Raw genomic sequence first — 27,967 nt, 5'->3', positions numbered from 1 at the left:
CCAAACTATTCAAGGATTTGATCATTCTTCCATGCCCATCTCCCAGTGTGGCGCGGCCCTGAAACTTCTGTGACATCACAGCTCCCAGAGTGTTCCAGGTGGAACGTCCAGCACCTGGAAACCAGCAGAGCAGACACTCTGCCTGCTGCCAGTGGTCAGTTGTCGCTCGCTCTGCGCTCTGCCCGTCAGCACTCAGCTGTTGCTGCTGCTGCCTGGGATTTTCCTGACGCCTGCTCTGGAGCACCAACCCCAGCAGGATGAGCACTGCTGCTCCAGTGGAGGTACTGTGCCATTCCAGGGAGGGGGTAGCCTGCTTGAGCAGGCTGCAGCCACGTGGCAATGGATGGTGTGGGACAGGAACCCCACTGTGAGATTGTGCTGTCTCTTGCAGACTATCAGAGACAATGTGGAGGAGATGGAAGTGGACATGGGGCAGAATGAGGATGAAAAGATGGAGGTGGATGTGAAAGAGCAGGTTGAGGACATGGAAGTAGATGTGGAGGATGACATCGAGGAGATGGAAGTGGACGAGAAGGATGAGGAGGAGCCCATGGTCCTTGGATGAAGATGGAGCCCCACAAGTAAGACAGGCAGATGCTCCCCATGTCCTGCCCACAGACACAGTGGCTGCCCTGACGCCAGGCTGGGGCTGGGCTGGATGGCCCTGCTCAGGGACATGGTGCCCGCAGGAGGCCTGGATTGTGCTGGCACAAGCACCAGCCCTGGCCTGCCCTGTACTTGCCTGGGGCCACAGCAGCCCTGCCAGCCCTGTCCCAGCTCCTGGGGCCCAGCTGGGCCCAGTGCTGGCAGCTGACTCCAGCTTTGCTTCTTTCTTCCTTCCAGGACTGCTGGAGATGACGGCCGTACATATTACGCCTGTGTATATACGTTTCAAAAGTTAGAATATTTTTGTAAATATGTTCTTAGGTTAGTAGTTCACTGCCAATATGTTTTGAAGATTGTTAGTCCATAGGATCCCATGTAAATATGTGCTGTGGATTGTTGTTGTTGTTGTTCTAAGGATTGTTGTAATGAAAGGTGTTCTGTAAATCCTCGTGTTTGCCGATCTTCGCCAAATAAATACTACTTCTTTATAAAACTTCACTTCTCTTTCTCATTCCTTTGGGCACTGTCAGAAACCCGGACGTCCCCCTGACCATCCTAAATGATTCCAGCCCCAGCCAGGGGGCTTTAAATCCCTGGCAGGTGGTTCGGAGACCCTGGCATGTAGCCAAAGACCCCTGTGCCTTTGAATTTAACTCATAAAGCAAGTTACCACCTTTATGTCAAGAATTAAAAGTCACAAAAATTTAGATAGTCTAGTAATAGTAATCACAAAGTTAACGGAAAACATTTAGAGCACTGTACAAAGAGGTTTTAAACCTTGTGCGAAAGAGTCTGGAATTCTCTACATAGAAGTCAAAGGTTCTAAGATAGAAAATTTGGGCGTACCCTGTCCTTCCTCTTTCTTCTCCCTAGCATCCACATGAAAGATGATGTTAGCATCCACAAATTGGTTTCAAGTAGAAAGTCACTATCTAACTTAAGTAATAGGTATTAAAACATTATTCTAAACATAGTATACGCACTTTTTAATATAAAAGATAACACCAACCCGAGAGGCAAAAAGAGTGCCTTAAGCAGCCCTGCTGAACAAACCTCAGCAGGCCAGACAAAAAATGTTTTAGAGAAAACATAAAAATCAACCGTAAGAGCGTGAACCACATACTTCTCAACTCTTCCTTCGACAGCTAAGTTAGAAAAAGAGACTTCTAACATACCTCGAAATCCTCTCAACCAAAGAAAACCCAAGAGGCACAGGCAGAGTTTGCACAGTTGGGATTTCCACTTGTTCCGGGATCCCGGGGCTGGAGCTCCCTGGGGCTGCTGCCACGGCCACCCCACGGCTGGGGGTCCCTGTGCACAGGGGGTCCCACTGACACCACTGCTGGCACTGGGCACTGCTGCTGCTCCTGGGCTGGGCCACAGCGGCGTCCCCAAGAGCTGAGCTGCCACCAGCACAGAGGGGGCTCTCACTGCAGTTATCCCTGCAGCCATGCCACCAAAGCAAGGCAGGAAACTTTCAGCCACCCTTCCTGCTGCAGCCACAGGCACTCCTGGCTCCAGAGCCGCCATCAGGCCACAGGGATGCAAAATCCACCTTCCCACTCTCAAGGCCTTGACAGCCTTGGCAACTGTGGCACCTGCATCTGGGCTGCTGCAGGGGCTGATGTTTAAGGCTTGCAGCCTCCAAAGGCTCTGGGCTCTGCTTCCCAACCTGCTCTGCACTGCCCTGGGCCCGCATTGCTCAAGAGACAAAAGCCAAGCCAGGGGATCCTCATCCTACCCAAACTGCTGAATTGACTGCAGTCCTTTGGACCTTCTCCACTTTCAAAGAACCTATTCATTTGATCACTGATTCGGCAGATGTCTAAGGCCTAGTGCAGCGGGCCGAAAATTCCATTTTCAAAGACATTTCTAACCCCAACTAGAGCATTTGCTTTCCCCTTTCATTTCTCTTTTGTCCCACAGACAACACCCACACTATATCATGTACACAAGGTCTCATACCACCCTTCCTGCATTTATAGTAGGCAATGCTAAAGCAGATGCCCCAGCAATGGTTGTCCAAACCTCCCTATGGAATGTTTTTGACCAGGCTAGGATCCGCCACCGCTTCTACCATCCAAACATTCCTGCACCGCTCAGCATCTTTAAAATTACCCAAGATCAGGCAAGATCCATGGCAAACACCTGCCCAAATTGTCAGCAACATGCCTTTGCTTCTGTCACAGCTGGAGTCAACCCAAGAGGACTAAAGACTCTCCAGATCGGGCAATCACACATCACACACCAACCCCCGTTGGGAGACTAAAATACATCCCCGTCTGAATCGACGCCGACAACGCTGCGGTTTTCGCCTTTGCCCATGCTGGTGAGTAATCAAAAGGTGCTATAAAACGTTCCTTTTTAGCTTTTTCCACCTTCCCTGTTCCACAGGAAATCAAAACTGATCATGGTCCTGCTTATACCTCCCACTGATTCCAACCATTTTCTGACCAGTGGGCTATAAAACATGTCACAGCCATACCACACTCTGCCACAGGACACTCCATAGTCCAGAGGGCCCACTCTTCCATCCAAAGGATCCTTGATCAACAGAGACAGGGAGTCCGCATATTATCTCCCATTGAGACACTGGCCAAGGCCCTTGATGTGCTCAACTTTTTCAACACCTCATTTATGGAGCCAACTCCCCCAGTCATCAGGCGATTGGCATTTAATTTCACTGCAGCCCAGTGAAAAGAAAAGCCACCTGTGTTGATCAAAGACCCTGAATCTAAAAAAATTATGGGCCCTTTCCCATTCATTACTTGGGGGAGAGGATATGCTTGTGTCTCTACAGCAGCAGAGACATTGTATTCATTGTGTTGCTTATTTTATCCAATTTTGCTCAACGCTTGCAAAAGTCCATGGCAGAAGCTTTCATTCTTGAAAACAAAAAGGGGGCATTTGTGGAGGCCCAGGGGCCTCTCATTGAAACTGTAATAACTTAGGGCAAAGGGGACCAAGGTGAAAGAGAGAAACCCCTCTGAATGCAGGGCTCTCACCCATGGCCACTTGCAGCCTCTTGCAATCTGCAGCTTTTGTTGCCATCACCCACTTCAACTGCCATTTTTTCCTTATATCTACTCTCCAGAGAATGTTCTTCCCTCTCTTGTCGCCTGCAGGCCCTGGCTTCGCCCCTTCTCCCCCCCTTATAAAACCCTCAGTCCCCAGCGTCATTTTCTCTCTGGCCCTGGACCCTCTTCATGGCAATGCACAGCGTTTGGAGTTCCACACAAAGACCCGTCTCTGGCCTCGTTCATCAGCACTTGAAGCAAGTGTGCTCCGGCCTCTGGCAGTGCAGCTCGCTCACACGGGCTCACTGTGGACACGCCGCAATCACACAGTCATTGAGTGCACCAGAGAAGCTGGCCTCTAAAAGAAGTCATGAATCCCGCAGCCCACCCAAGCCAATGCCTTGCATGTCTTTACATTTTCCTTCTTTGCTCATCTCTCGTGTGACTTTCCCCATTTCCTCTCTCTGGGACCTTGGCTTCTCTCTCTCCTGCCTGCAGCTTCAGCCACATGTGTGACCCTGCAGGAACAGCCTGACCCACAGGGAAGTGGGAGAGGACTCTCCGCCAGGAACTGAAGTGACAGAACAAGGGGGAATGAGATGAAACTGCAAGAGCTGGAATCCATTTGATGACGGGAAGAAGTTCTTTCCTGTCAGGGTGCTTGTCCCTGACACTGGGACCAGTGCAGAGAGGCTGTGCATACCCCATGCCAAGGAGCATCCAAGGCCACCTTGGACAGGGGCCGCAGCAACCTGCTGTGCTGGCAGCTTGCTCAGCTTGGAACCAGATGATCTTTAGGGTCCCTTCCAAGCCAAACCATTCAAGGATTTGATCATCCTTCCATGCCCATCTCCCAGTGTGGCGCGGCCCTGAAACTTCTGTGACATCACAGCTCCCAGAGTGTTCCAGGTGGAATGTCCAGCACCTGGAAACCAGCAGAGCAGACACTCTGCCTGCTGCCAGTGGTCAGTTGGCGCTCGCTCTGCACTCTGCCCGTCAGCACTCAGCTGTTGCTGCTGCTGCCTGGGATTTTCCTGACGCCTGCTCTGGAGCACCAACCCCAGCAGGATGAGCACTGCTGCTCCAGTGGAGGTGCAGTGCCATTCCAGGGAAGTGGCAGCCTGCTTGAGCAGGCTGCAGCCACGTGGCAAAGGATGGTGTGGGACAGGAACCCCACTGTGAGATTTTGCTGTCTCTTGCAGACTATCAGAGACAATGTGGAGGAGATGGAAGTGGACATGGGGCAGAATGAGGATGAAAAGATGGAGGTGGATGTGAAAGAGCAGGTTGAGGACATGGATGTAGATGCGGAGGAAAACATCGAGGACATGGAGGTGGATGAAGAAGAGAACATTGAGGAGATGGAAGTGGACGAGAAGGTTGAGGAGGAGCCCATGGTCCTTGGATGAAGATGGAGCCCCACAAGTAAGACGGGCAGATGCTCCCCATGCCCTGCCCACAGACACAGTGGCTGCCCTGACGCCAGGCTGGGGCTGGGCTGGATGGCCCCGCTCAGGGACACGCTGCCCGCAGGGGGCCTGGATTGTGCTGCCACAAGCACCAGCCCTGGCCTGCCCTGCGCTTGCCTGGTGCCACAGCAGCCTTGCCAGCCCTGTCCCAGCCCCTGGGGCCCAGCTCCCAGCCCAGCTGTGCCCCGTGCTGGCAGCAGAGTCCAGCTTTGCTTCTTCCTTTCTTCCAGGCCTGATGCAGATGATGGCTGGAGATATTACGCCTGTGTATATATGTTTGAATAGTTAGAAGATTTTTGTAAATATGTTCTTAGGTTAGTAGCTCTCTGTAAATATGTTTTGAAGATTGTTAGTCCCTAGGATCCCATGTAAATAAATCCTGTAGATTGTTATTGTTGTTGTTGTTGTTCTAAGGATTGTTGTAATGAAAGGTGCTCTGTAAATCCTAGAGTTTGGCAATCTTTGGCAAATAAATACGGCTTCTTTTTAAACCTCACTTCTCTTTGTCATTCCTTTGGGCACAGGCAGCGTTTGCACACTTGGGATTTCCACTTGTTCCGGGATCCCGGGGCTGGAGCTCCCTGGGGCTGCTGCCACGGCCACCCCACGGCTGGGGGTCCCTGTGCACAGGGGGTCCCACTGACACCAATGCTGGCACTGGGCACTGCTGCTGCTCCTGGGCTGGGGCACAGCGGCATCCCCAAGAGCTGAGCTGCCACCAGCACAGAGGGGGCTCTCACTGCACTGGCCCCTGCAGCCATGCCACCAAAGCAAGGCAGGAAACTTTCAGCCACCCTTCCTGCTGCAGCCACAGCCACTCCTGGCTCCAGAGCCGCCATCAGGCCACAGGGATGCAAAATCCACCTTCCCGCTCTCAAGGCCACGGCAGCCTTGGCAACTGTGGCACCTGCATCTGGGCTGCTGCAGGGGCTGATGTTTAAGGCTTGCAGCCTCCAAAGGCTCCGGGCTCTGCTTCCGGGCCTGCTCTGCACTGCCCTGGGCCCGCATTGCTCAAGAGACAAAAGCCAAGCCAGGGGATCCTCACCCTGCCCTCATTCCTACTGCTGGCAGCGGCCACTGGCTCCTGTCCCCCACTCGGGTGACAGCAGGAAAGACAGGGCAGGCTCTGCTGGGCAGGGGGTGGGAGGCTTTGGGCCCTGTGGGTGCTGCTGCTGGGGACCATGGGCCCAACAGGGCCCCCAGCTCAGCCCCTGCCCGGGCAGCTGCCCCCAAAGCCCCACACACCCTGAGCATCCCCATCACTGGTGGCAGTGGGAAATCCCACATATGTGACTAAAGAAATTCCCCAGAGCAAGTGAACCAAGGGTTCCATGGGGAAAGTCAGCACCCGCTGATGTTTAAAGCACCTTTGCAAAGGTGGCTGCAGGGCAGCTGTGATCTCCAGGGCCTCTGGCACTGCCTGCTGTGCACGTGAGGCTGTGGGGCTGCTCCCAGTGGGACACAGCACTGGGCTCACGCCAGCCCTCAGCCCCTCACAGCTGATCCCTAGGAGCAGCCTCAGAAAGCACTTTCACACCACTTGCTGCAGATATTAAACAGGACTACATGTCATTCAAAGAAGCCACGTTGCCAATTTCCTTGCGGTGTCGGGGCATCAGAAGCCTGGAAGGTGGCTCTGAATGTGCACGCAGGCCACTTCCACTGCCATCCCAAAGGACAGGGCTCTGCTTTCAGCACTGCTGAGCTCCTAACACAGCAATGAAGTCTCAGGAAGAGGCAGTCTGGTGGAGGTCCAGGGGCCTGCCATTGGAACTCTAATATCTCAGGGCAAAGATGACCAAAGTGAGACACTCCCCTCTGAATGCAATGATCTTGCCCTCGGACATTTGCAGGCTCATGATGATGCAACAGGTTTTCTTGGTATCATCAACTTTGTGTTTACCTTATATGTACTCTCCAGAGAACGTTCTCCCCTCTCTTCTCCCCTGTTGCTCCTGGCTTACTACAGTGCTTCACCCCTTCTCCCCAGCGAATGAAACCCTCAGTCCCCAGCCTCATTTTCTCTCTGGCCCTGGACCCTCTTCATCGCAATGCACAGCGTTTGGAGATCCACACAAAGACCCGTCTCTGGCCTCGTTCATCAGCACTTGAAGCAAGTGTGCTCTGGGCTCTGGGAGTGCAGCTCGCTCACACGGGCTCACTGTGGACACGCCGCAATCACACAGTCATTGAGTGCACCAGAGAACCTGGCCTCTAATCAAAGGCATGAATCCCACAGCCCACCCAACCCAATGCCTTGCATGTCTCTACTTTTTCCTTCTTTGCTCATCTTTCATGTCACTTTCCCCATTTGCTCTGGCTGGCAGCTTGGCTTCTCTCTCTCCTGCCTGCAGCTTCAGCCACATGTGTGACCCTGCAGGAACAGCCTGACCTACAGGGAAGTGGGAGAGGACTCTTTGTCAGGAACTGAAGTGACAGAACAAGGAGGAATGGGATCAAACTGCAAGAGCTGGAATCCATTCCATGATGGGAAGAAGTTCTTTCCTGTCAGGGTGCTTGTCCCTGACACTGGGACCAGTGCAGAGAGGCTGTGCATACCCCATGCCAAGGAACATCCAGGCCAGGCTGGACTGGGGCCGCAGCAACCTGCTGTGCTGGCAGCTTGCTCAGCTTGGAACCAGATGATCTTTAGGGTCCCTTCCAAGCCAAACCATTCAAGGATTTGATCATTCTTCCATGCCCATCTCCCAGTGTGGCGCGGCCCTGAAACTTCTGTGACATCACAGCTCCCAGAGTGTTCCAGGTGGAACGTCCAGCACCTGGAAACCAGCAGAGCAGACACTCTGCCTGCTGCCAGCGCTCAGTTGTCGCTCGCTCTGCGCTCTGCCCGTCAGCACTCAGCTGTTGCTGCTGCTGCCTGGGATTTTCCTGACGCCTGCTCTGGAGCACCAACCCCAGCAGGATGAGCACTGCTGCTCCAGTGGAGGTACTGTGCCATTCCAGGGAGGGGGTAGCCTGCTTGAGCAGGCTGCAGCCACGTGGCAATGGATGGTGTGGGACAGGAACCCCACTGTGAGATTGTGCTGTCTCTTGCAGACTATCAGAGACAATGTGGAGGAGATGGAAGTGGACATGGGGCAGAATGAGGATGAAAAGATGGAGGTGGATGTGAAAGAGCAGGTTGAGGACATGGAAGTAGATGTGGAGGATGACATCGAGGAGATGGAAGTGGACGAGAAGGATGAGGAGGAGCCCATGGTCCTTGGATGAAGATGGAGCCCCACAAGTAAGACAGGCAGATGCTCCCCATGTCCTGCCCACAGACACAGTGGCTGCCCTGACGCCAGGCTGGGGCTGGGCTGGATGGCCCTGCTCAGGGACATGGTGCCCGCAGGAGGCCTGGATTGTGCTGGCACAAGCACCAGCCCTGGCCTGCCCTGTACTTGCCTGGGGCCACAGCAGCCCTGCCAGCCCTGTCCCAGCTCCTGGGGCCCAGCTGGGCCCAGTGCTGGCAGCTGACTCCAGCTTTGCTTCTTTCTTCCTTCCAGGACTGCTGGAGATGACGGCCGTACATATTACGCCTGTGTATATACGTTTCAAAAGTTAGAATATTTTTGTAAATATGTTCTTAGGTTAGTAGTTCACTGCCAATATGTTTTGAAGATTGTTAGTCCATAGGATCCCATGTAAATATGTGCTGTGGATTGTTGTTGTTGTTGTTCTAAGGATTGTTGTAATGAAAGGTGTTCTGTAAATCCTCGTGTTTGCCGATCTTCGCCAAATAAATACTACTTCTTTATAAAACTTCACTTCTCTTTCTCATTCCTTTGGGCACTGTCAGAAACCCGGACGTCCCCCTGACCATCCTAAATGATTCCAGCCCCAGCCAGGGGGCTTTAAATCCCTGGCAGGTGGTTCGGAGACCCTGGCATGTAGCCAAAGACCCCTGTGCCTTTGAATTTAACTCATAAAGCAAGTTACCACCTTTATGTCAAGAATTAAAAGTCACAAAAATTTAGATAGTCTAGTAATAGTAATCACAAAGTTAACGGAAAACATTTAGAGCACTGTACAAAGAGGTTTTAAACCTTGTGCGAAAGAGTCTGGAATTCTCTACATAGAAGTCAAAGGTTCTAAGATAGAAAATTTGGGCGTACCCTGTCCTTCCTCTTTCTTCTCCCTAGCATCCACATGAAAGATGATGTTAGCATCCACAAATTGGTTTCAAGTAGAAAGTCACTATCTAACTTAAGTAATAGGTATTAAAACATTATTCTAAACATAGTATACGCACTTTTTAATATAAAAGATAACACCAACCCGAGAGGCAAAAAGAGTGCCTTAAGCAGCCCTGCTGAACAAACCTCAGCAGGCCAGACAAAAAATGTTTTAGAGAAAACATAAAAATCAACCGTAAGAGCGTGAACCACATACTTCTCAACTCTTCCTTCGACAGCTAAGTTAGAAAAAGAGACTTCTAACATACCTCGAAATCCTCTCAACCAAAGAAAACCCAAGAGGCACAGGCAGAGTTTGCACAGTTGGGATTTCCACTTGTTCCGGGATCCCGGGGCTGGAGCTCCCTGGGGCTGCTGCCACGGCCACCCCACGGCTGGGGGTCCCTGTGCACAGGGGGTCCCACTGACACCACTGCTGGCACTGGGCACTGCTGCTGCTCCTGGGCTGGGCCACAGCGGCGTCCCCAAGAGCTGAGCTGCCACCAGCACAGAGGGGGCTCTCACTGCAGTTATCCCTGCAGCCATGCCACCAAAGCAAGGCAGGAAACTTTCAGCCACCCTTCCTGCTGCAGCCACAGGCACTCCTGGCTCCAGAGCCGCCATCAGGCCACAGGGATGCAAAATCCACCTTCCCGCTCTCAAGGCCTTGACAGCCTTGGCAACTGTGGCACCTGCATCTGGGCTGCTGCAGGGGCTGATGTTTAAGGCTTGCAGCCTCCAAAGGCTCTGGGCTCTGCTTCCCAACCTGCTCTGCACTGCCCTGGGCCCGCATTGCTCAAGAGACAAAAGCCAAGCCAGGGGATCCTCATCCTACCCAAACTGCTGAATTGACTGCAGTCCTTTGGACCTTCTCCACTTTCAAAGAACCTATTCATTTGATCACTGATTCGGCAGATGTCTAAGGCCTAGTGCAGCGGGCCGAAAATTCCATTTTCAAAGACATTTCTAACCCCAACTAGAGCATTTGCTTTCCCCTTTCATTTCTCTTTTGTCCCACAGACAACACCCACACTATATCATGTACACAAGGTCTCATACCACCCTTCCTGCATTTATAGTAGGCAATGCTAAAGCAGATGCCCCAGCAATGGTTGTCCAAACCTCCCTATGGAATGTTTTTGACCAGGCTAGGATCCGCCACCGCTTCTACCATCCAAACATTCCTGCACCGCTCAGCATCTTTAAAATTACCCAAGATCAGGCAAGATCCATGGCAAACACCTGCCCAAATTGTCAGCAACATGCCTTTGCTTCTGTCACAGCTGGAGTCAACCCAAGAGGACTAAAGACTCTCCAGATCGGGCAATCACACATCACACACCAACCCCCGTTGGGAGACTAAAATACATCCCCGTCTGAATCGACGCCGACAACGCTGCGGTTTTCGCCTTTGCCCATGCTGGTGAGTAATCAAAAGGTGCTATAAAACGTTCCTTTTTAGCTTTTTCCACCTTCCCTGTTCCACAGGAAATCAAAACTGATCATGGTCCTGCTTATACCTCCCACTGATTCCAACCATTTTCTGACCAGTGGGCTATAAAACATGTCACAGCCATACCACACTCTGCCACAGGACACTCCATAGTCCAGAGGGCCCACTCTTCCATCCAAAGGATCCTTGATCAACAGAGACAGGGAGTCCACATATTATCTCCCATTGAGACACTGGCCAAGGCCCTTGATGTGCTCAACTTTTTCAACACCTCATTTATGGAGCCAACTCCCCCAGTCATCAGGCGATTGGCATTTAATTTCACTGCAGCCCAGTGAAAAGAAAAGCCACCTGTGTTGATCAAAGACCCTGAATCTAAAAAAATTATGGGCCCTTTCCCATTCATTACTTGGGGGAGAGGATATGCTTGTGTCTCTACAGCAGCAGAGACATTGTATTCATTGTGTTGCTTATTTTATCCAGTTTTGCTCAACGCTTGCAAAAGTCCATGGCAGAAGCTTTCATTCTTGAAAACAAAAAGGGGGCACTTGTGGAGGCCCAGGGGCCTCTCATTGAAACTGTAATACCTTAGGGCAAAGGGGACCAAGGTGAAAGAGAGAAACCCCTCTGAATGCAGGGCTCTCACCCATGGCCACTTGCAGCCTCTTGCAATCTGCAGCTTTTGTTGCCATCACCCACTTCAACTGCCATTTTTTCCTTATATCTACTCTCCAGAGAATGTTCTTCCCTCTCTTGTCGCCTGCAGGCCTTGGCTTCGCCCCTTCTCTCCCCCTTATAAAACCCTCAGTCCCCAGCGTCATTTTCTCTCTGGCCCTGGACCCTCTTCATGGCAATGCACAGCGTTTGGAGTTCCACACAAAGACCCGTCTCTGGCCTCGTTCATCAGCACTTGAAGCAAGTGTGCTCCGGCCTCTGGCAGTGCAGCTCGCTCACACGGGCTCACTGTGGACACGCCGCAATCACACAGTCATTGAGTGCACCAGAGAACCTGGCCTCTAATGAAAGGCATGAATCCCACAGCCCACCCAACCCAATGCCTTGCATGTCTCTACTTTTTCCTTCTTTGCTCATCTTTCATGTCACTTTCCCCATTTGCTCTGGCTGGCAGCTTGGCTTCTCTCTCTCCTGCCTGCAGCTTCAGCCACATGTGTGACCCTGCAGGAACAGCCTGACCCACAGGGAAGTGGGAGAGGACTCTTTGTCAGGAACTGAAGTGACAGAACAAGGAGGAATGGGATCAAACTGCAAGAGCTGGAATCCATTCCATGATGGGAAGAAGTTCTTTCCTGTCAGGGTGCTTGTCCCTGACACTGGGACCAGTGCAGAGAGGCTGTGCATACCCCATGCCAAGGAACATCCAGGCCAGGCTGGACTGGGGCCGCAGCAACCTGCTGTGCTGGCAGCTTGCTCAGCTTGGAACCAGATGATCTTTAGGGTCCCTTCCAAGCCAAACCATTCAAGGATTTGATCATTCTTCCATGCCCATCTCCCAGTGTGGCGCAGCCCTGAAACTTCTGTGACATCACAGCTCCCAGAGTGTTCCAGGTGGAACGTCCAGCACCTGGAAACCAGCAGAGCAGACACTCTGCCTGCTGCCAGCGCTCAGTTGTCGCTCGCTCTGCGCTCTGCCCGTCAGCACTCAGCTGTTGCTGCTGCTGCCTGGGATTTTCCTGACGCCTGCTCTGGAGCACCAACCCCAGCAGGATGAGCACTGCTGCTCCAGTGGAGGTACTGTGCCATTCCAGGGAGGGGGTAGCCTGCTTGAGCAGGCTGCAGCCACGTGGCAATGGATGGTGTGGGACAGGAACCCCACTGTGAGATTGTGCTGTCTCTTGCAGACTATCAGAGACAATGTGGAGGAGATGGAAGTGGACATGGGGCAGAATGAGGATGAAAAGATGGAGGTGGATGTGAAAGAGCAGGTTGAGGACATGGAAGTAGATGTGGAGGATGACATCGAGGAGATGGAAGTGGACGAGAAGGATGAGGAGGAGCCCATGGTCCTTGGATGAAGATGGAGCCCCACAAGTAAGACAGGCAGATGCTCCCCATGTCCTGCCCACAGACACAGTGGCTGCCCTGACGCCAGGCTGGGGCTGGGCTGGATGGCCCTGCTCAGGGACATGGTGCCCGCAGGAGGCCTGGATTGTGCTGGCACAAGCACCAGCCCTGGCCTGCCCTGCACTTGCCTGGGGCCACAGCAGCCCTGCCAGCCCTGTCCCAGCTCCTGGGGCCCAGCTGGGCCCAGTGCTGGCAGCTGACTCCAGCTTTGCTTCTTTCTTCCTTCCAGGACTGCTGGAGATGACGGCCGTACATATTACGCCTGTGTATATACGTTTCAAAAGTTAGAATATTTTTGTAAATATGTTCTTAGGTTAGTAGTTCACTGCCAATATGTTTTGAAGATTGTTAGTCCATAGGATCCCATGTAAATATGTGCTGTGGATTGTTGTTGTTGTTGTTCTAAGGATTGTTGTAATGAAAGGTGTTCTGTAAATCCTCGTGTTTGCCGATCTTCGCCAAATAAATACTACTTCTTTATAAAACTTCACTTCTCTTTCTCATTCCTTTGGGCACTGTCAGAAACCCGGACGTCCCCCTGACCATCCTAAATGATTCCAGCCCCAGCCAGGGGGCTTTAAATCCCTGGCAGGTGGTTCGGAGACCCTGGCATGTAGCCAAAGACCCCTGTGCCTTTGAATTTAACTCATAAAGCAAGTTACCACCTTTATGTCAAGAATTAAAAGTCACAAAAATTTAGATAGTCTAGTAATAGTAATCACAAAGTTAACGGAAAACATTTAGAGCACTGTACAAAGAGGTTTTAAACCTTGTGCGAAAGAGTCTGGAATTCTCTACATAGAAGTCAAAGGTTCTAAGATAGAAAATTTGGGCGTACCCTGTCCTTCCTCTTTCTTCTCCCTAGCATCCACATGAAAGATGATGTTAGCATCCACAAATTGGTTTCAAGTAGAAAGTCACTATCTAACTTAAGTAATAGGTATTAAAACATTATTCTAAACATAGTATACGCACTTTTTAATATAAAAGATAACACCAACCCGAGAGGCAAAAAGAGTGCCTTAAGCAGCCCTGCTGAACAAACCTCAGCAGGCCAGACAAAAAATGTTTTAGAGAAAACATAAAAATCAACCGTAAGAGCGTGAACCACATACTTCTCAACTCTTCCTTCGACAGCTAAGTTAGAAAAAGAGACTTCTAACATACCTCGAAATCCTCTCAACCAAAGAAAACCCAAGAGGCACAGGCAGAGTTTGCACAGTTGGGATTTCCACTTGTTCCGGGATCCCGGGGCTGGAGCTCCCTGGGGCTGCTGCCACGGCCACCCCACGGCTGGGGGTCCCTGTGCACAGGGGGTCCCACTGACACCACTGCTGGCACTGGGCACTGCTGCTGCTCCTGGGCTGGGCCACAGCGGCGTCCCCAAGAGCTGAGCTGCCACCAGCACAGAGGGGGCTCTCACTGCACTGGCCCCTGCAGCCATGCCACCAAAGCAAGGCAGGAAACTTTCAGCCACCCTTCCTGCTGCAGCCACAGGGACTCCTGGCTCCAGAGCCGCCATCAGGCCACAGGGATGCAAAATCCACCTTCCCGCTCTCAAGGCCTTGACAGCCTTGGCAACTGTGGCACCTGCATCTGGGCTGCTGCAGGGGCTGATGTTTAAGGCTTGCAGCCTCCAAAGGCTCTGGGCTCTGCTTCCCAACCTGCTCTGCACTGCCCTGGGCCCGCATTGCTCAAGAGACAAAAGCCAAGCCAGGGGATCCTCATCCTACCCAAACTGCTGAATTGACTGCAGTCCTTTGGACCTTCTCCACTTTCAAAGAACCTATTCATTTGATCACTGATTCGGCAGATGTCTAAGGCCTAGTGCAGCGGGCCGAAAATTCCATTTTCAAAGACATTTCTAACCCCAACTAGAGCATTTGCTTTCCCCTTCCATTTCTCTTTTGTCCCACAGACAACACCCACACTATATCATGTACACAAGGTCTCATACCACCCTTCCTGCATTTATAGTAGGCAATGCTAAAGCAGATGCCCCAGCAATGGTTGTCCAAACCTCCCTATGGAATGTTTTTGACCAGGCTAGGATCCGCCACCGCTTCTACCATCCAAACATTCCTGCACCGCTCAGCATCTTTAAAATTACCCAAGATCAGGCAAGATCCATGGCAAACACCTGCCCAAATTGTCAGCAACATGCCTTTGCTTCTGTCACAGCTGGAGTCAACCCAAGAGGACTAAAGACTCTCCAGATCGGGCAATCACACATCACACACCAACCCCCGTTGGGAGACTAAAATACATCCCCGTCTGAATCGACGCCGACAACGCTGCGGTTTTCGCCTTTGCCCATGCTGGTGAGTAATCAAAAGGTGCTATAAAACGTTCCTTTTTAGCTTTTTCCACCTTCCCTGTTCCACAGGAAATCAAAACTGATCATGGTCCTGCTTATACCTCCCACTGATTCCAACCATTTTCTGACCAGTGGGCTATAAAACATGTCACAGCCATACCACACTCTGCCACAGGACACTCCATAGTCCAGAGGGCCCACTCTTCCATCCAAAGGATCCTTGATCAACAGAGACAGGGAGTCCGCATATTATCTCCCATTGAGACACTGGCCAAGGCCCTTGATGTGCTCAACTTTTTCAACACCTCATTTATGGAGCCAACTCCCCCAGTCATCAGGCGATTGGCATTTAATTTCACTGCAGCCCAGTGAAAAGAAAAGCCACCTGTGTTGATCAAAGACCCTGAATCTAAAAAAATTATGGGCCCTTTCCCATTCATTACTTGGGGGAGAGGATATGCTTGTGTCTCTACAGCAGCAGAGACATTGTATTCATTGTGTTGCTTATTTTATCCAGTTTTGCTCAACGCTTGCAAAAGTCCATGGCAGAAGCTTTCATTCTTGAAAACAAAAAGGGGGCACTTGTGGAGGCCCAGGGGCCTCTCATTGAAACTGTAATACCTTAGGGCAAAGGGGACCAAGGTGAAAGAGAGAAACCCCTCTGAATGCAGGGCTCTCACCCATGGCCACTTGCAGCCTCTTGCAATCTGCAGCTTTTGTTGCCATCACCCACTTCAACTGCCATTTTTTCCTTATATCTACTCTCCAGAGAATGTTCTTCCCTCTCTTGTCGCCTGCAGGCCTTGGCTTCGCCCCTTCTCTCCCCCTTATAAAACCCTCAGTCCCCAGCGTCATTTTCTCTCTGGCCCTGGACCCTCTTCATGGCAATGCACAGCGTTTGGAGTTCCACACAAAGACGCGTCTCTGGCCTCGTTCATCAGCACTTGAAGCAAGTGTGCTCCGGCCTCTGGCAGTGCAGCTCGCTCACACGGGCTCACTGTGGACACGCCGCAATCACACAGTCATTGAGTGCACCAGAGAAGCTGGCCTCTAAAAGAAGTCATGAATCCCGCAGCCCACCCAAGCCAATGCCTTGCATGTCTTTACATTTTCCTTCTTTGCTCATCTCTCGTGTGACTTTCCCCATTTCCTCTCTCTGGGACCTTGGCTTCTCTCTCTCCTGCCTGCAGCTTCAGCCACATGTGTGACCCTGCAGGAACAGCCTGACCCACAGGGAAGTGGGAGAGGACTCTCCGCCAGGAACTGAAGTGACAGAACAAGGGGGAATGGGATGAAACTGCAAGAGCTGGAATCCATTTGATGACGGGAAGAAGTTCTTTCCTGTCAGGGTGCTTGTCCCTGACACTGGGACCAGTGCAGAGAGGCTGTGCATACCCCATGCCAAGGAGCATCCAAGGCCACCTTGGACAGGGGCCGCAGCAACCTGCTGTGCTGGCAGCTTGCTCAGCTTGGAACCAGATGATCTTTAGGGTCCCTTCCAAGCCAAACCATTCAAGGATTTGATCATCCTTCCATGCCCATCTCCCAGTGTGGCGCGGCCCTGAAACTTCTGTGACATCACAGCTCCCAGAGTGTTCCAGGTGGAATGTCCAGCACCTGGAAACCAGCAGAGCAGACACTCTGCCTGCTGCCAGTGGTCAGTTGGCGCTCGCTCTGCACTCTGCCCGTCAGCATTCAGCTGTTGCTGCTGCTGCCTGGGATTTTCCTGACGCCTGCTCTGGAGCACCAACCCCAGCAGGATGAGCACTGCTGCTCCAGTGGAGGTGCAGTGCCATTCCAGGGAAGTGGCAGCCTGCTTGAGCAGGCTGCAGCCACGTGGCAAAGGATGGTGTGGGACAGGAACCCCACTGTGAGATTTTGCTGTCTCTTGCAGACTATCAGAGACAATGTGGAGGAGATGGAAGTGGACATGGGGCAGAATGAGGATGAAAAGATGGAGGTGGATGTGAAAGAGCAGGTTGAGGACATGGATGTAGATGCGGAGGAAAACATCGAGGACATGGAGGTGGATGAAGAAGAGAACATTGAGGAGATGGAAGTGGACGAGAAGGTTGAGGAGGAGCCCATGGTCCTTGGATGAAGATGGAGCCCCACAAGTAAGACAGGCAGATGCTCCCCATGCCCTGCCCACAGACACAGTGGCTGCCCTGACGCCAGGCTGGGGCTGGGCTGGATGGCCCCGCTCAGGGACACGCTGCCCGCAGGGGGCCTGGATTGTGCTGCCACAAGCACCAGCCCTGGCCTGCCCTGCGCTTGCCTGGGGCCACAGCAGCCCTGCCAGCCCTGTCCCAGCCCCTGGGGCCCAGCTCCCAGCCCAGCTGTGCCCCGTGCTGGCAGCAGAGTCCAGCTTTGCTTCTTCCTTTCTTCCAGGCCTGATGCAGATGATGGCTGGAGATATTACGCCTGTGTATATATGTTTGAATAGTTAGAAGATTTTTGTAAATATGTTCTTAGGTTAGTAGCTCTCTGTAAATATGTTTTGAAGATTGTTAGTCCCTAGGATCCCATGTAAATAAATCCTGTAGATTGTTATTGTTGTTGTTGTTGTTCTAAGGATTGTTGTAATGAAAGGTGCTCTGTAAATCCTAGAGTTTGGCAATCTTTGGCAAATAAATACGGCTTCTTTTTAAACCTCACTTCTCTTTGTCATTCCTTTGGGCACAGGCAGCGTTTGCACAGTTGGGATTTCCACTTGTTCCGGGATCCCGGGGCTGGAGCTCCCTGGGGCTGCTGCCACGGCCACCCCACGGCTGGGGGTCCCTGTGCACAGGGGGTCCCACTGACACCAATGCTGGCACTGGGCACTGCTGCTGCTCCTGGGCTGGGGCACAGCGGCATCCCCAAGAGCTGAGCTGCCACCAGCACAGAGGGGGCTCTCACTGCACTGGCCCCTGCAGCCATGCCACCAAAGCAAGGCAGGAAACTTTCAGCCACCCTTCCTGCTGCAGCCACAGCCACTCCTGGCTCCAGAGCCGCCATCAGGCCACAGGGATGCAAAATCCACCTTCCCGCTCTCAAGGCCACGGCAGCCTTGGCAACTGTGGCACCTGCATCTGGGCTGCTGCAGGGGCTGATGTTTAAGGCTTGCAGCCTCCAAAGGCTCCGGGCTCTGCTTCCGGGCCTGCTCTGCACTGCCCTGGGCCCGCATTGCTCAAGAGACAAAAGCCAAGCCAGGGGATCCTCACCCTGCCCTCATTCCTACTGCTGGCAGCGGCCACTGGCTCCTGTCCCCCACTCGGGTGACAGCAGGACAGACAGGGCAGGCTCTGCTGGGCAGGGGGTGGGAGGCTTTGGGCCCTGTGGGTGCTGCTGCTGGGGACCATGGGCCCAACAGGGCCCCCAGCTCAGCCCCTGCCCGGGCAGCTGCCCCCAAAGCCCCACACACCCTGAGCATCCCCATCACTGGTGGCAGTGGGAAATCCCACATACGTGACTAAAGAAATTCCCCAGAGGAAGTGAACCAAGGGTTCCATGGGGAAAGTCAGCACCCGCTGATGTTTAAAGCACCTTTGCAAAGGTGGCTGCAGGGCAGCTGTGATCTCCAGGGCCTCTGGCACTGCCTGCTGTGCACGTGAGGCTGTGGGGCTGCTCCCAGTGGGACACAGCACTGGGCTCACGCCAGCCCTCAGCCCCTCACAGCTGATCCCTAGGAGCAGCCTCAGAAAGCACTTTCACACCACTTGCTGCAGATATTAAACAGGACTACATGTCATTCAAAGAAGCCACGTTGCCAATTTCCTTGCGGTGTCGGGGCATCAGAAGCCTGGAAGGTGGCTCTGAATGTGCACTCAGGCCACTTCCACTGCCATCCCAAAGGACAGGGCTCTGCTTTCAGCACTGCTGAGCTCCTAACACAGCAATGAAGTCTCAGGAAGAGGCAGTCTGGTGGAGGTCCAGGGGCCTGCCATTGGAACTCTAATATCTCAGGGCAAAGATGACCAAAGTGAGACACTCCCCTCTGAATGCAATGATCTTGCCCTCGGACATTTGCAGGCTCATGATGATGCAACAGGTTTTCTTGGTATCATCAACTTTGTGTTTACCTTATATGTACTCTCCAGAGAACGTTCTCCCCTCTCTTCTCCCCTGTTGCTCCTGGCTTACTACAGTGCTTCACCCCTTCTCCCCAGCGAATGAAACCCTCAGTCCCCAGCCTCATTTTCTCTCTGGCCCTGGACCCTCTTCATCGCAATGCACAGCGTTTGGAGATCCACACAAAGACCCGTCTCTGGCCTCGTTCATCAGCACTTGAAGCAAGTGTGCTCTGGGCTCTGGGAGTGCAGCTCGCTCACACGGGCTCACTGTGGACACGCCGCAATCACACAGTCATTGAGTGCACCAGAGAACCTGGCCTCTAATGAAAGGCATGAATCCCACAGCCCACCCAACCCAATGCCTTGCATGTCTCTACTTTTTCCTTCTTTGCTCATCTTTCATGTCACTTTCCCCATTTGCTCTGGCTGGCAGCTTGGCTTCTCTCTCTCCTGCCTGCAGCTTCAGCCACATGTGTGACCCTGCAGGAACAGCCTGACCTACAGGGAAGTGGGAGAGGACTCTCCGCCAGGAACTGAAGTGACAGAACAAGGAGGAATGGGATCAAACTGCAAGAGCTGGAATCCATTCCATGATGGGAAGAAGTTCTTTCCTGTCAGGGTGCTTGTCCCTGACACTGGGACCAGTGCAGAGAGGCTGTGCATACCCCATGCCAAGGAACATCCAAGGCCAGGCTGGACTGGGGCCGCAGCAACCTGCTGTGCTGGCAGCTTGCTCAGCTTGGAACCAGATGATCTTTAGGGTCCCTTCCAAGCCAAACCATTCAAGGATTTGATCATTCTTCCATGCCCATCTCCCAGTGTGGCGCGGCCCTGAAACTTCTGTGACATCACAGCTCCCAGAGTGTTCCAGGTGGAACGTCCAGCACCTGGAAACCAGCAGAGCAGACACTCTGCCTGCTGCCAGCGCTCAGTTGTCGCTCGCTCTGCGCTCTGCCCGTCAGCACTCAGCTGTTGCTGCTGCTGCCTGGGATTTTCCTGACGCCTGCTCTGGAGCACCAACCCCAGCAGGATGAGCACTGCTGCTCCAGTGGAGGTACTGTGCCATTCCAGGGAGGGGGTAGCCTGCTTGAGCAGGCTGCAGCCACGTGGCAATGGATGGTGTGGGACAGGAACCCCACTGTGAGATTGTGCTGTCTCTTGCAGACTATCAGAGACAATGTGGAGGAGATGGAAGTGGACATGGGGCAGAATGAGGATGAAAAGATGGAGGTGGATGTGAAAGAGCAGGTTGAGGACATGGAAGTAGATGTGGAGGATGACATCGAGGAGATGGAAGTGGACGAGAAGGATGAGGAGGAGCCCATGGTCCTTGGATGAAGATGGAGCCCCACAAGTAAGACAGGCAGATGCTCCCCATGTCCTGCCCACAGACACAGTGGCTGCCCTGACGCCAGGCTGGGGCTGGGCTGGATGGCCCTGCTCAGGGACATGGTGCCCGCAGGAGGCCTGGATTGTGCTGGCACAAGCACCAGCCCTGGCCTGCCCTGTACTTGCCTGGGGCCACAGCAGCCCTGCCAGCCCTGTCCCAGCTCCTGGGGCCCAGCTGGGCCCAGTGCTGGCAGCTGACTCCAGCTTTGCTTCTTTCTTCCTTCCAGGACTGCTGGAGATGACGGCCGTACATATTACGCCTGTGTATATACGTTTCAAAAGTTAGAATATTTTTGTAAATATGTTCTTAGGTTAGTAGTTCACTGCCAATATGTTTTGAAGATTGTTAGTCCATAGGATCCCATGTAAATATGTGCTGTGGATTGTTGTTGTTGTTGTTCTAAGGATTGTTGTAATGAAAGGTGTTCTGTAAATCCTCGTGTTTGCCGATCTTCGCCAAATAAATACTACTTCTTTATAAAACTTCACTTCTCTTTCTCATTCCTTTGGGCACTGTCAGAAACCCGGACGTCCCCCTGACCATCCTAAATGATTCCAGCCCCAGCCAGGGGGCTTTAAATCCCTGGCAGGTGGTTCGGAGACCCTGGCATGTAGCCAAAGACCCCTGTGCCTTTGAATTTAACTCATAAAGCAAGTTACCACCTTTATGTCAAGAATTAAAAGTCACAAAAATTTAGATAGTCTAGTAATAGTAATCACAAAGTTAACGGAAAACATTTAGAGCACTGTACAAAGAGGTTTTAAACCTTGTGCGAAAGAGTCTGGAATTCTCTACATAGAAGTCAAAGGTTCTAAGATAGAAAATTTGGGCGTACCCTGTCCTTCCTCTTTCTTCTCCCTAGCATCCACATGAAAGATGATGTTAGCATCCACAAATTGGTTTCAAGTAGAAAGTCACTATCTAACTTAAGTAATAGGTATTAAAACATTATTCTAAACATAGTATACGCACTTTTTAATATAAAAGATAACACCAACCCGAGAGGCAAAAAGAGTGCCTTAAGCAGCCCTGCTGAACAAACCTCAGCAGGCCAGACAAAAAATGTTTTAGAGAAAACATAAAAATCAACCGTAAGAGCGTGAACCACATACTTCTCAACTCTTCCTTCGACAGCTAAGTTAGAAAAAGAGACTTCTAACATACCTCGAAATCCTCTCAACCAAAGAAAACCCAAGAGGCACAGGCAGAGTTTGCACAGTTGGGATTTCCACTTGTTCCGGGATCCCGGGGCTGGAGCTCCCTGGGGCTGCTGCCACGGCCACCCCACGGCTGGGGGTCCCTGTGCACAGGGGGTCCCACTGACACCACTGCTGGCACTGGGCACTGCTGCTGCTCCTGGGCTGGGCCACAGCGGCGTCCCCAAGAGCTGAGCTGCCACCAGCACAGAGGGGGCTCTCACTGCACTGGCCCCTGCAGCCATGCCACCAAAGCAAGGCAGGAAACTTTCAGCCACCCTTCCTGCTGCAGCCACAGGGACTCCTGGCTCCAGAGCCGCCATCAGGCCACAGGGATGCAAAATCCACCTTCCCGCTCTCAAGGCCTTGACAGCCTTGGCAACTGTGGCACCTGCATCTGGGCTGCTGCAGGGGCTGATGTTTAAGGCTTGCAGCCTCCAAAGGCTCTGGGCTCTGCTTCCCAACCTGCTCTGCACTGCCCTGGGCCCGCATTGCTCAAGAGACAAAAGCCAAGCCAGGGGATCCTCATCCTACCCAAACTGCTGAATTGACTGCAGTCCTTTGGACCTTCTCCACTTTCAAAGAACCTATTCATTTGATCACTGATTCGGCAGATGTCTAAGGCCTAGTGCAGCGGGCCGAAAATTCCATTTTCAAAGACATTTCTAACCCCAACTAGAGCATTTGCTTTCCCCTTCCATTTCTCTTTTGTCCCACAGACAACACCCACACTATATCATGTACACAAGGTCTCATACCACCCTTCCTGCATTTATAGTAGGCAATGCTAAAGCAGATGCCCCAGCAATGGTTGTCCAAACCTCCCTATGGAATGTTTTTGACCAGGCTAGGATCCGCCACCGCTTCTACCATCCAAACATTCCTGCACCGCTCAGCATCTTTAAAATTACCCAAGATCAGGCAAGATCCATGGCAAACACCTGCCCAAATTGTCAGCAACATGCCTTTGCTTCTGTCACAGCTGGAGTCAACCCAAGAGGACTAAAGACTCTCCAGATCGGGCAATCACACATCACACACCAACCCCCGTTGGGAGACTAAAATACATCCCCGTCTGAATCGACGCCGACAACGCTGCGGTTTTCGCCTTTGCCCATGCTGGTGAGTAATCAAAAGGTGCTATAAAACGTTCCTTTTTAGCTTTTTCCACCTTCCCTGTTCCACAGGAAATCAAAACTGATCATGGTCCTGCTTATACCTCCCACTGATTCCAACCATTTTCTGACCAGTGGGCTATAAAACATGTCACAGCCATACCACACTCTGCCACAGGACACTCCATAGTCCAGAGGGCCCACTCTTCCATCCAAAGGATCCTTGATCAACAGAGACAGGGAGTCCGCATATTATCTCCCATTGAGACACTGGCCAAGGCCCTTGATGTGCTCAACTTTTTCAACACCTCATTTATGGAGCCAACTCCCCCAGTCATCAGGCGATTGGCATTTAATTTCACTGCAGCCCAGTGAAAAGAAAAGCCACCTGTGTTGATCAAAGACCCTGAATCTAAAAAAATTATGGGCCCTTTCCCATTCATTACTTGGGGGAGAGGATATGCTTGTGTCTCTACAGCAGCAGAGACATTGTATTCATTGTGTTGCTTATTTTATCCAGTTTTGCTCAACGCTTGCAAAAGTCCATGGCAGAAGCTTTCATTCTTGAAAACAAAAAGGGGGCACTTGTGGAGGCCCAGGGGCCTCTCATTGAAACTGTAATACCTTAGGGCAAAGGGGACCAAGGTGAAACAGAGAAACCCCTCTGAATGCAGGGCTCTCACCCATGGCCACTTGCAGGCTCTTGCAATCTGCAGCTTTTGTTGCCATCACCCACTTCAACTGCCATTTTTTCCTTATATCTACTCTCCAGAGAATGTTCTTCCCTCTCTTGTCGCCTGCAGGCCCTGGCTTCGCCCCTTCTCCCCCCCTTATAAAACCCTCAGTCCCCAGCGTCATTTTCTCTCTGGCCCTGGACCCTCTTCATGGCAATGCACAGCGTTTGGAGTTCCACACAAAGACCCGTCTCTGGCCTCGTTCATCAGCACTTGAAGCAAGTGTGCTCCGGCCTCTGGCAGTGCAGCTCGCTCACACGGGCTCACTGTGGACACGCCGCAATCACACAGTCATTGAGTGCACCAGAGAAGCTGGCCTCTAAAAGAAGTCATGAATCCCGCAGCCCACCCAAGCCAATGCCTTGCATGTCTTTACATTTTCCTTCTTTGCTCATCTCTCGTGTGACTTTCCCCATTTCCTCTCTCTGGGACCTTGGCTTCTCTCTCTCCTGCCTGCAGCTTCAGCCACATGTGTGACCCTGCAGGAACAGCCTGACCCACAGGGAAGTGGGAGAGGACTCTCCGCCAGGAACTGAAGTGACAGAACAAGGGGGAATGGGATGAAACTGCAAGAGCTGGAATCCATTTGATGACGGGAAGAAGTTCTTTCCTGTCAGGGTGCTTGTCCCTGACACTGGGACCAGTGCAGAGAGGCTGTGCATACCCCATGCCAAGGAGCATCCAAGGCCACCTTGGACAGGGGCCGCAGCAACCTGCTGTGCTGGCAGCTTGCTCAGCTTGGAACCAGATGATCTTTAGGGTCCCTTCCAAGCCAAACCATTCAAGGATTTGATCATCCTTCCATGCCCATCTCCCAGTGTGGCGCGGCCCTGAAACTTCTGTGACATCACAGCTCCCAGAGTGTTCCAGGTGGAATGTCCAGCACCTGGAAACCAGCAGAGCAGACACTCTGCCTGCTGCCAGTGGTCAGTTGGCGCTCGCTCTGCACTCTGCCCGTCAGCATTCAGCTGTTGCTGCTGCTGCCTGGGATTTTCCTGACGCCTGCTCTGGAGCACCAACCCCAGCAGGATGAGCACTGCTGCTCCAGTGGAGGTGCAGTGCCATTCCAGGGAAGTGGCAGCCTGCTTGAGCAGGCTGCAGCCACGTGGCAAAGGATGGTGTGGGACAGGAACCCCACTGTGAGATTTTGCTGTCTCTTGCAGACTATCAGAGACAATGTGGAGGAGATGGAAGTGGACATGGGGCAGAATGAGGATGAAAAGATGGAGGTGGATGTGAAAGAGCAGGTTGAGGACATGGATGTAGATGCGGAGGAAAACATCGAGGACATGGAGGTGGATGAAGAAGAGAACATTGAGGAGATGGAAGTGGACGAGAAGGTTGAGGAGGAGCCCATGGTCCTTGGATGAAGATGGAGCCCCACAAGTAAGACAGGCAGATGCTCCCCATGCCCTGCCCACAGACACAGTGGCTGCCCTGACGCCAGGCTGGGGCTGGGCTGGATGGCCCCGCTCAGGGACACGCTGCCCGCAGGGGGCCTGGATTGTGCTGCCACAAGCACCAGCCCTGGCCTGCCCTGCGCTTGCCTGGGGCCACAGCAGCCCTGCCAGCCCTGTCCCAGCCCCTGGGGCCCAGCTCCCAGCCCAGCTGTGCCCCGTGCTGGCAGCAGAGTCCAGCTTTGCTTCTTCCTTTCTTCCAGGCCTGATGCAGATGATGGCTGGAGATATTACGCCTGTGTATATATGTTTGAATAGTTAGAAGATTTTTGTAAATATGTTCTTAGGTTAGTAGCTCTCTGTAAATATGTTTTGAAGATTGTTAGTCCCTAGGATCCCATGTAAATAAATCCTGTAGATTGTTATTGTTGTTGTTGTTGTTCTAAGGATTGTTGTAATGAAAGGTGCTCTGTAAATCCTAGAGTTTGGCAATCTTTGGCAAATAAATACGGCTTCTTTTTAAACCTCACTTCTCTTTGTCATTCCTTTGGGCACAGGCAGCGTTTGCACACTTGGGATTTCCACTTGTTCCGGGATCCCGGGGCTGGAGCTCCCTGGGGCTGCTGCCACGGCCACCCCACGGCTGGGGGTCCCTGTGCACAGGGGGTCCCACTGACACCAATGCTGGCACTGGGCACTGCTGCTGCTCCTGGGCTGGGGCACAGCGGCATCCCCAAGAGCTGAGCTGCCACCAGCACAGAGGGGGCTCTCACTGCACTGGCCCCTGCAGCCATGCCACCAAAGCAAGGCAGGAAACTTTCAGCCACCCTTCCTGCTGCAGCCACAGCCACTCCTGGCTCCAGAGCCGCCATCAGGCCACAGGGATGCAAAATCCACCTTCCCGCTCTCAAGGCCACGGCAGCCTTGGCAACTGTGGCACCTGCATCTGGGCTGCTGCAGGGGCTGATGTTTAAGGCTTGCAGCCTCCAAAGGCTCCGGGCTCTGCTTCCGGGCCTGCTCTGCACTGCCCTGGGCCCGCATTGCTCAAGAGACAAAAGCCAAGCCAGGGGATCCTCACCCTGCCCTCATTCCTACTGCTGGCAGCGGCCACTGGCTCCTGTCCCCCACTCGGGTGACAGCAGGACAGACAGGGCAGGCTCTGCTGGGCAGGGGGTGGGAGGCTTTGGGCCCTGTGGGTGCTGCTGCTGGGGACCATGGGCCCAACAGGGCCCCCAGCTCAGCCCCTGCCCGGGCAGCTGCCCCCAAAGCCCCACACACCCTGAGCATCCCCATCACTGGTGGCAGTGGGAAATCCCACATACGTGACTAAAGAAATTCCCCAGAGGAAGTGAACCAAGGGTTCCATGGGGAAAGTCAGCACCCGCTGATGTTTAAAGCACCTTTGCAAAGGTGGCTGCAGGGCAGCTGTGATCTCCAGGGCCTCTGGCACTGCCTGCTGTGCACGTGAGGCTGTGGGGCTGCTCCCAGTGGGACACAGCACTGGGCTCACGCCAGCCCTCAGCCCCTCACAGCTGATCCCTAGGAGCAGCCTCAGAAAGCACTTTCACACCACTTGCTGCAGATATTAAACAGGACTACATGTCATTCAAAGAAGCCACGTTGCCAATTTCCTTGCGGTGTCGGGGCATCAGAAGCCTGGAAGGTGGCTCTGAATGTGCACTCAGGCCACTTCCACTGCCATCCCAAAGGACAGGGCTCTGCTTTCAGCACTGCTGAGCTCCTAACACAGCAATGAAGTCTCAGGAAGAGGCAGTCTGGTGGAGGTCCAGGGGCCTGCCATTGGAACTCTAATATCTCAGGGCAAAGATGACCAAAGTGAGACACTCCCCTCTGAATGCAATGATCTTGCCCTCGGACATTTGCAGGCTCATGATGATGCAACAGGTTTTCTTGGTATCATCAACTTTGTGTTTACCTTATATGTACTCTCCAGAGAACGTTCTCCCCTCTCTTCTCCCCTGTTGCTCCTGGCTTACTACAGTGCTTCACCCCTTCTCCCCAGCGAATGAAACCCTCAGTCCCCAGCCTCATTTTCTCTCTGGCCCTGGACCCTCTTCATCGCAATGCACAGCGTTTGGAGATCCACACAAAGACCCGTCTCTGGCCTCGTTCATCAGCACTTGAAGCAAGTGTGCTCTGGGCTCTGGGAGTGCAGCTCGCTCACACGGGCTCACTGTGGACACGCCGCAATCACACAGTCATTGAGTGCACCAGAGAACCTGGCCTCTAATGAAAGGCATGAATCCCACAGCCCACCCAACCCAATGCCTTGCATGTCTCTACTTTTTCCTTCTTTGCTCATCTTTCATGTCACTTTCCCCATTTGCTCTGGCTGGCAGCTTGGCTTCTCTCTCTCCTGCCTGCAGCTTCAGCCACATGTGTGACCCTGCAGGAACAGCCTGACCTACAGGGAAGTGGGAGAGGACTCTCCGCCAGGAACTGAAGTGACAGAACAAGGAGGAATGGGATCAAACTGCAAGAGCTGGAATCCATTCCATGATGGGAAGAAGTTCTTTCCTGTCAGGGTGCTTGTCCCTGACACTGGGACCAGTGCAGAGAGGCTGTGCATACCCCATGCCAAGGAACATCCAAGGCCAGGCTGGACTGGGGCCGCAGCAACCTGCTGTGCTGGCAGCTTGCTCAGCTTGGAACCAGATGATCTTTAGGGTCCCTTCCAAGCCAAACCATTCAAGGATTTGATCATTCTTCCATGCCCATCTCCCAGTGTGGCGCGGCCCTGAAACTTCTGTGACATCACAGCTCCCAGAGTGTTCCAGGTGGAACGTCCAGCACCTGGAAACCAGCAGAGCAGACACTCTGCCTGCTGCCAGCGCTCAGTTGTCGCTCGCTCTGCGCTCTGCCCGTCAGCACTCAGCTGTTGCTGCTGCTGCCTGGGATTTTCCTGACGCCTGCTCTGGAGCACCAACCCCAGCAGGA

At 52.8% G+C, this 27,967-nt stretch overlaps 3 protein-coding genes and 4 long non-coding RNA genes across 9 annotated transcripts; all 7 read left to right on the top strand.

Moving 5' to 3' along the window:
• Positions 1 to 164: 164 nt before the first annotated feature.
• On the top strand, positions 165 to 1,627 carry LOC135280335 (uncharacterized). Its single transcript, XR_010347335.1, has 3 exons — positions 165 to 281; positions 392 to 581; positions 844 to 1,627. It is a non-coding gene; the product is annotated as an uncharacterized LOC135280335 (long non-coding RNA).
• A 2,980-nt stretch (positions 1,628 to 4,607) lies between these two features.
• Positions 4,608 to 5,484, top strand: LOC135280394 (ring-infected erythrocyte surface antigen-like). The gene is made up of 3 exons (XM_064388239.1): positions 4,608 to 4,715; positions 4,826 to 5,048; positions 5,323 to 5,484. Exons 1-2 carry the CDS (start codon positions 4,692 to 4,694, stop codon positions 5,030 to 5,032), a joined length of 231 nt encoding a protein of 76 aa, XP_064244309.1. The 5' UTR covers positions 4,608 to 4,691; the 3' UTR covers positions 5,033 to 5,048; positions 5,323 to 5,484.
• Positions 5,485 to 7,914: 2,430 nt separating this feature from the next.
• LOC135280326 (uncharacterized) lies at positions 7,915 to 9,385 on the top strand. The gene is made up of 3 exons (XR_010347328.1): positions 7,915 to 8,039; positions 8,150 to 8,339; positions 8,602 to 9,385. It is a non-coding gene; the product is annotated as an uncharacterized LOC135280326 (long non-coding RNA).
• A 2,949-nt stretch (positions 9,386 to 12,334) lies between these two features.
• LOC135280329 (uncharacterized) lies at positions 12,335 to 13,818 on the top strand. Its single transcript, XR_010347331.1, has 3 exons — positions 12,335 to 12,472; positions 12,583 to 12,772; positions 13,035 to 13,818. It is a non-coding gene; the product is annotated as an uncharacterized LOC135280329 (long non-coding RNA).
• Positions 13,819 to 16,789: 2,971 nt separating this feature from the next.
• Positions 16,790 to 17,675, top strand: LOC135280349 (ring-infected erythrocyte surface antigen-like). 2 transcript variants are annotated; one of them, XR_010347338.1, is made up of 3 exons: positions 16,790 to 16,906; positions 17,017 to 17,239; positions 17,514 to 17,675. XR_010347338.1 is itself a non-coding variant. In XM_064388163.1 (2 exons), the coding sequence occupies exons 1-2, from the start codon at positions 16,883 to 16,885 to the stop codon at positions 17,221 to 17,223; spliced, it is 231 nt and encodes a 76-aa protein (XP_064244233.1). In that variant the 5' UTR covers positions 16,790 to 16,882; the 3' UTR covers positions 17,224 to 17,289. The 2 variants fall into 2 exon arrangements, 1 of the variants encoding a protein (XP_064244233.1); XM_064388163.1 differs by lacking the exon at positions 17,514 to 17,675 and having other exon boundaries at positions 17,017 to 17,289.
• A 2,418-nt stretch (positions 17,676 to 20,093) lies between these two features.
• LOC135280328 (uncharacterized) lies at positions 20,094 to 21,577 on the top strand. The gene is made up of 3 exons (XR_010347330.1): positions 20,094 to 20,231; positions 20,342 to 20,531; positions 20,794 to 21,577. It is a non-coding gene; the product is annotated as an uncharacterized LOC135280328 (long non-coding RNA).
• A 2,971-nt stretch (positions 21,578 to 24,548) lies between these two features.
• Positions 24,549 to 25,434, top strand: LOC135280352 (ring-infected erythrocyte surface antigen-like). Of its 2 annotated transcripts, XR_010347341.1 has the most exons (3): positions 24,549 to 24,665; positions 24,776 to 24,998; positions 25,273 to 25,434. XR_010347341.1 is itself a non-coding variant. In XM_064388172.1 (2 exons), exons 1-2 carry the CDS (start codon positions 24,642 to 24,644, stop codon positions 24,980 to 24,982), a joined length of 231 nt encoding a protein of 76 aa, XP_064244242.1. In that variant the 5' UTR covers positions 24,549 to 24,641; the 3' UTR covers positions 24,983 to 25,048. The 2 variants fall into 2 exon arrangements, 1 of the variants encoding a protein (XP_064244242.1); XM_064388172.1 differs by lacking the exon at positions 25,273 to 25,434 and having other exon boundaries at positions 24,776 to 25,048.
• Positions 25,435 to 27,967: the final 2,533 nt, after the last annotated feature.

Source organism: Passer domesticus, chromosome 13 (genome assembly GCF_036417665.1).
Source record: "Passer domesticus isolate bPasDom1 chromosome 13, bPasDom1.hap1, whole genome shotgun sequence".
NCBI lineage: Eukaryota > Metazoa > Chordata > Aves > Passeriformes > Passeridae > Passer > Passer domesticus.
Note: the sequence above shows the minus strand (reverse complement) of the source record. Positions and strands in the feature narration are given on the sequence as shown.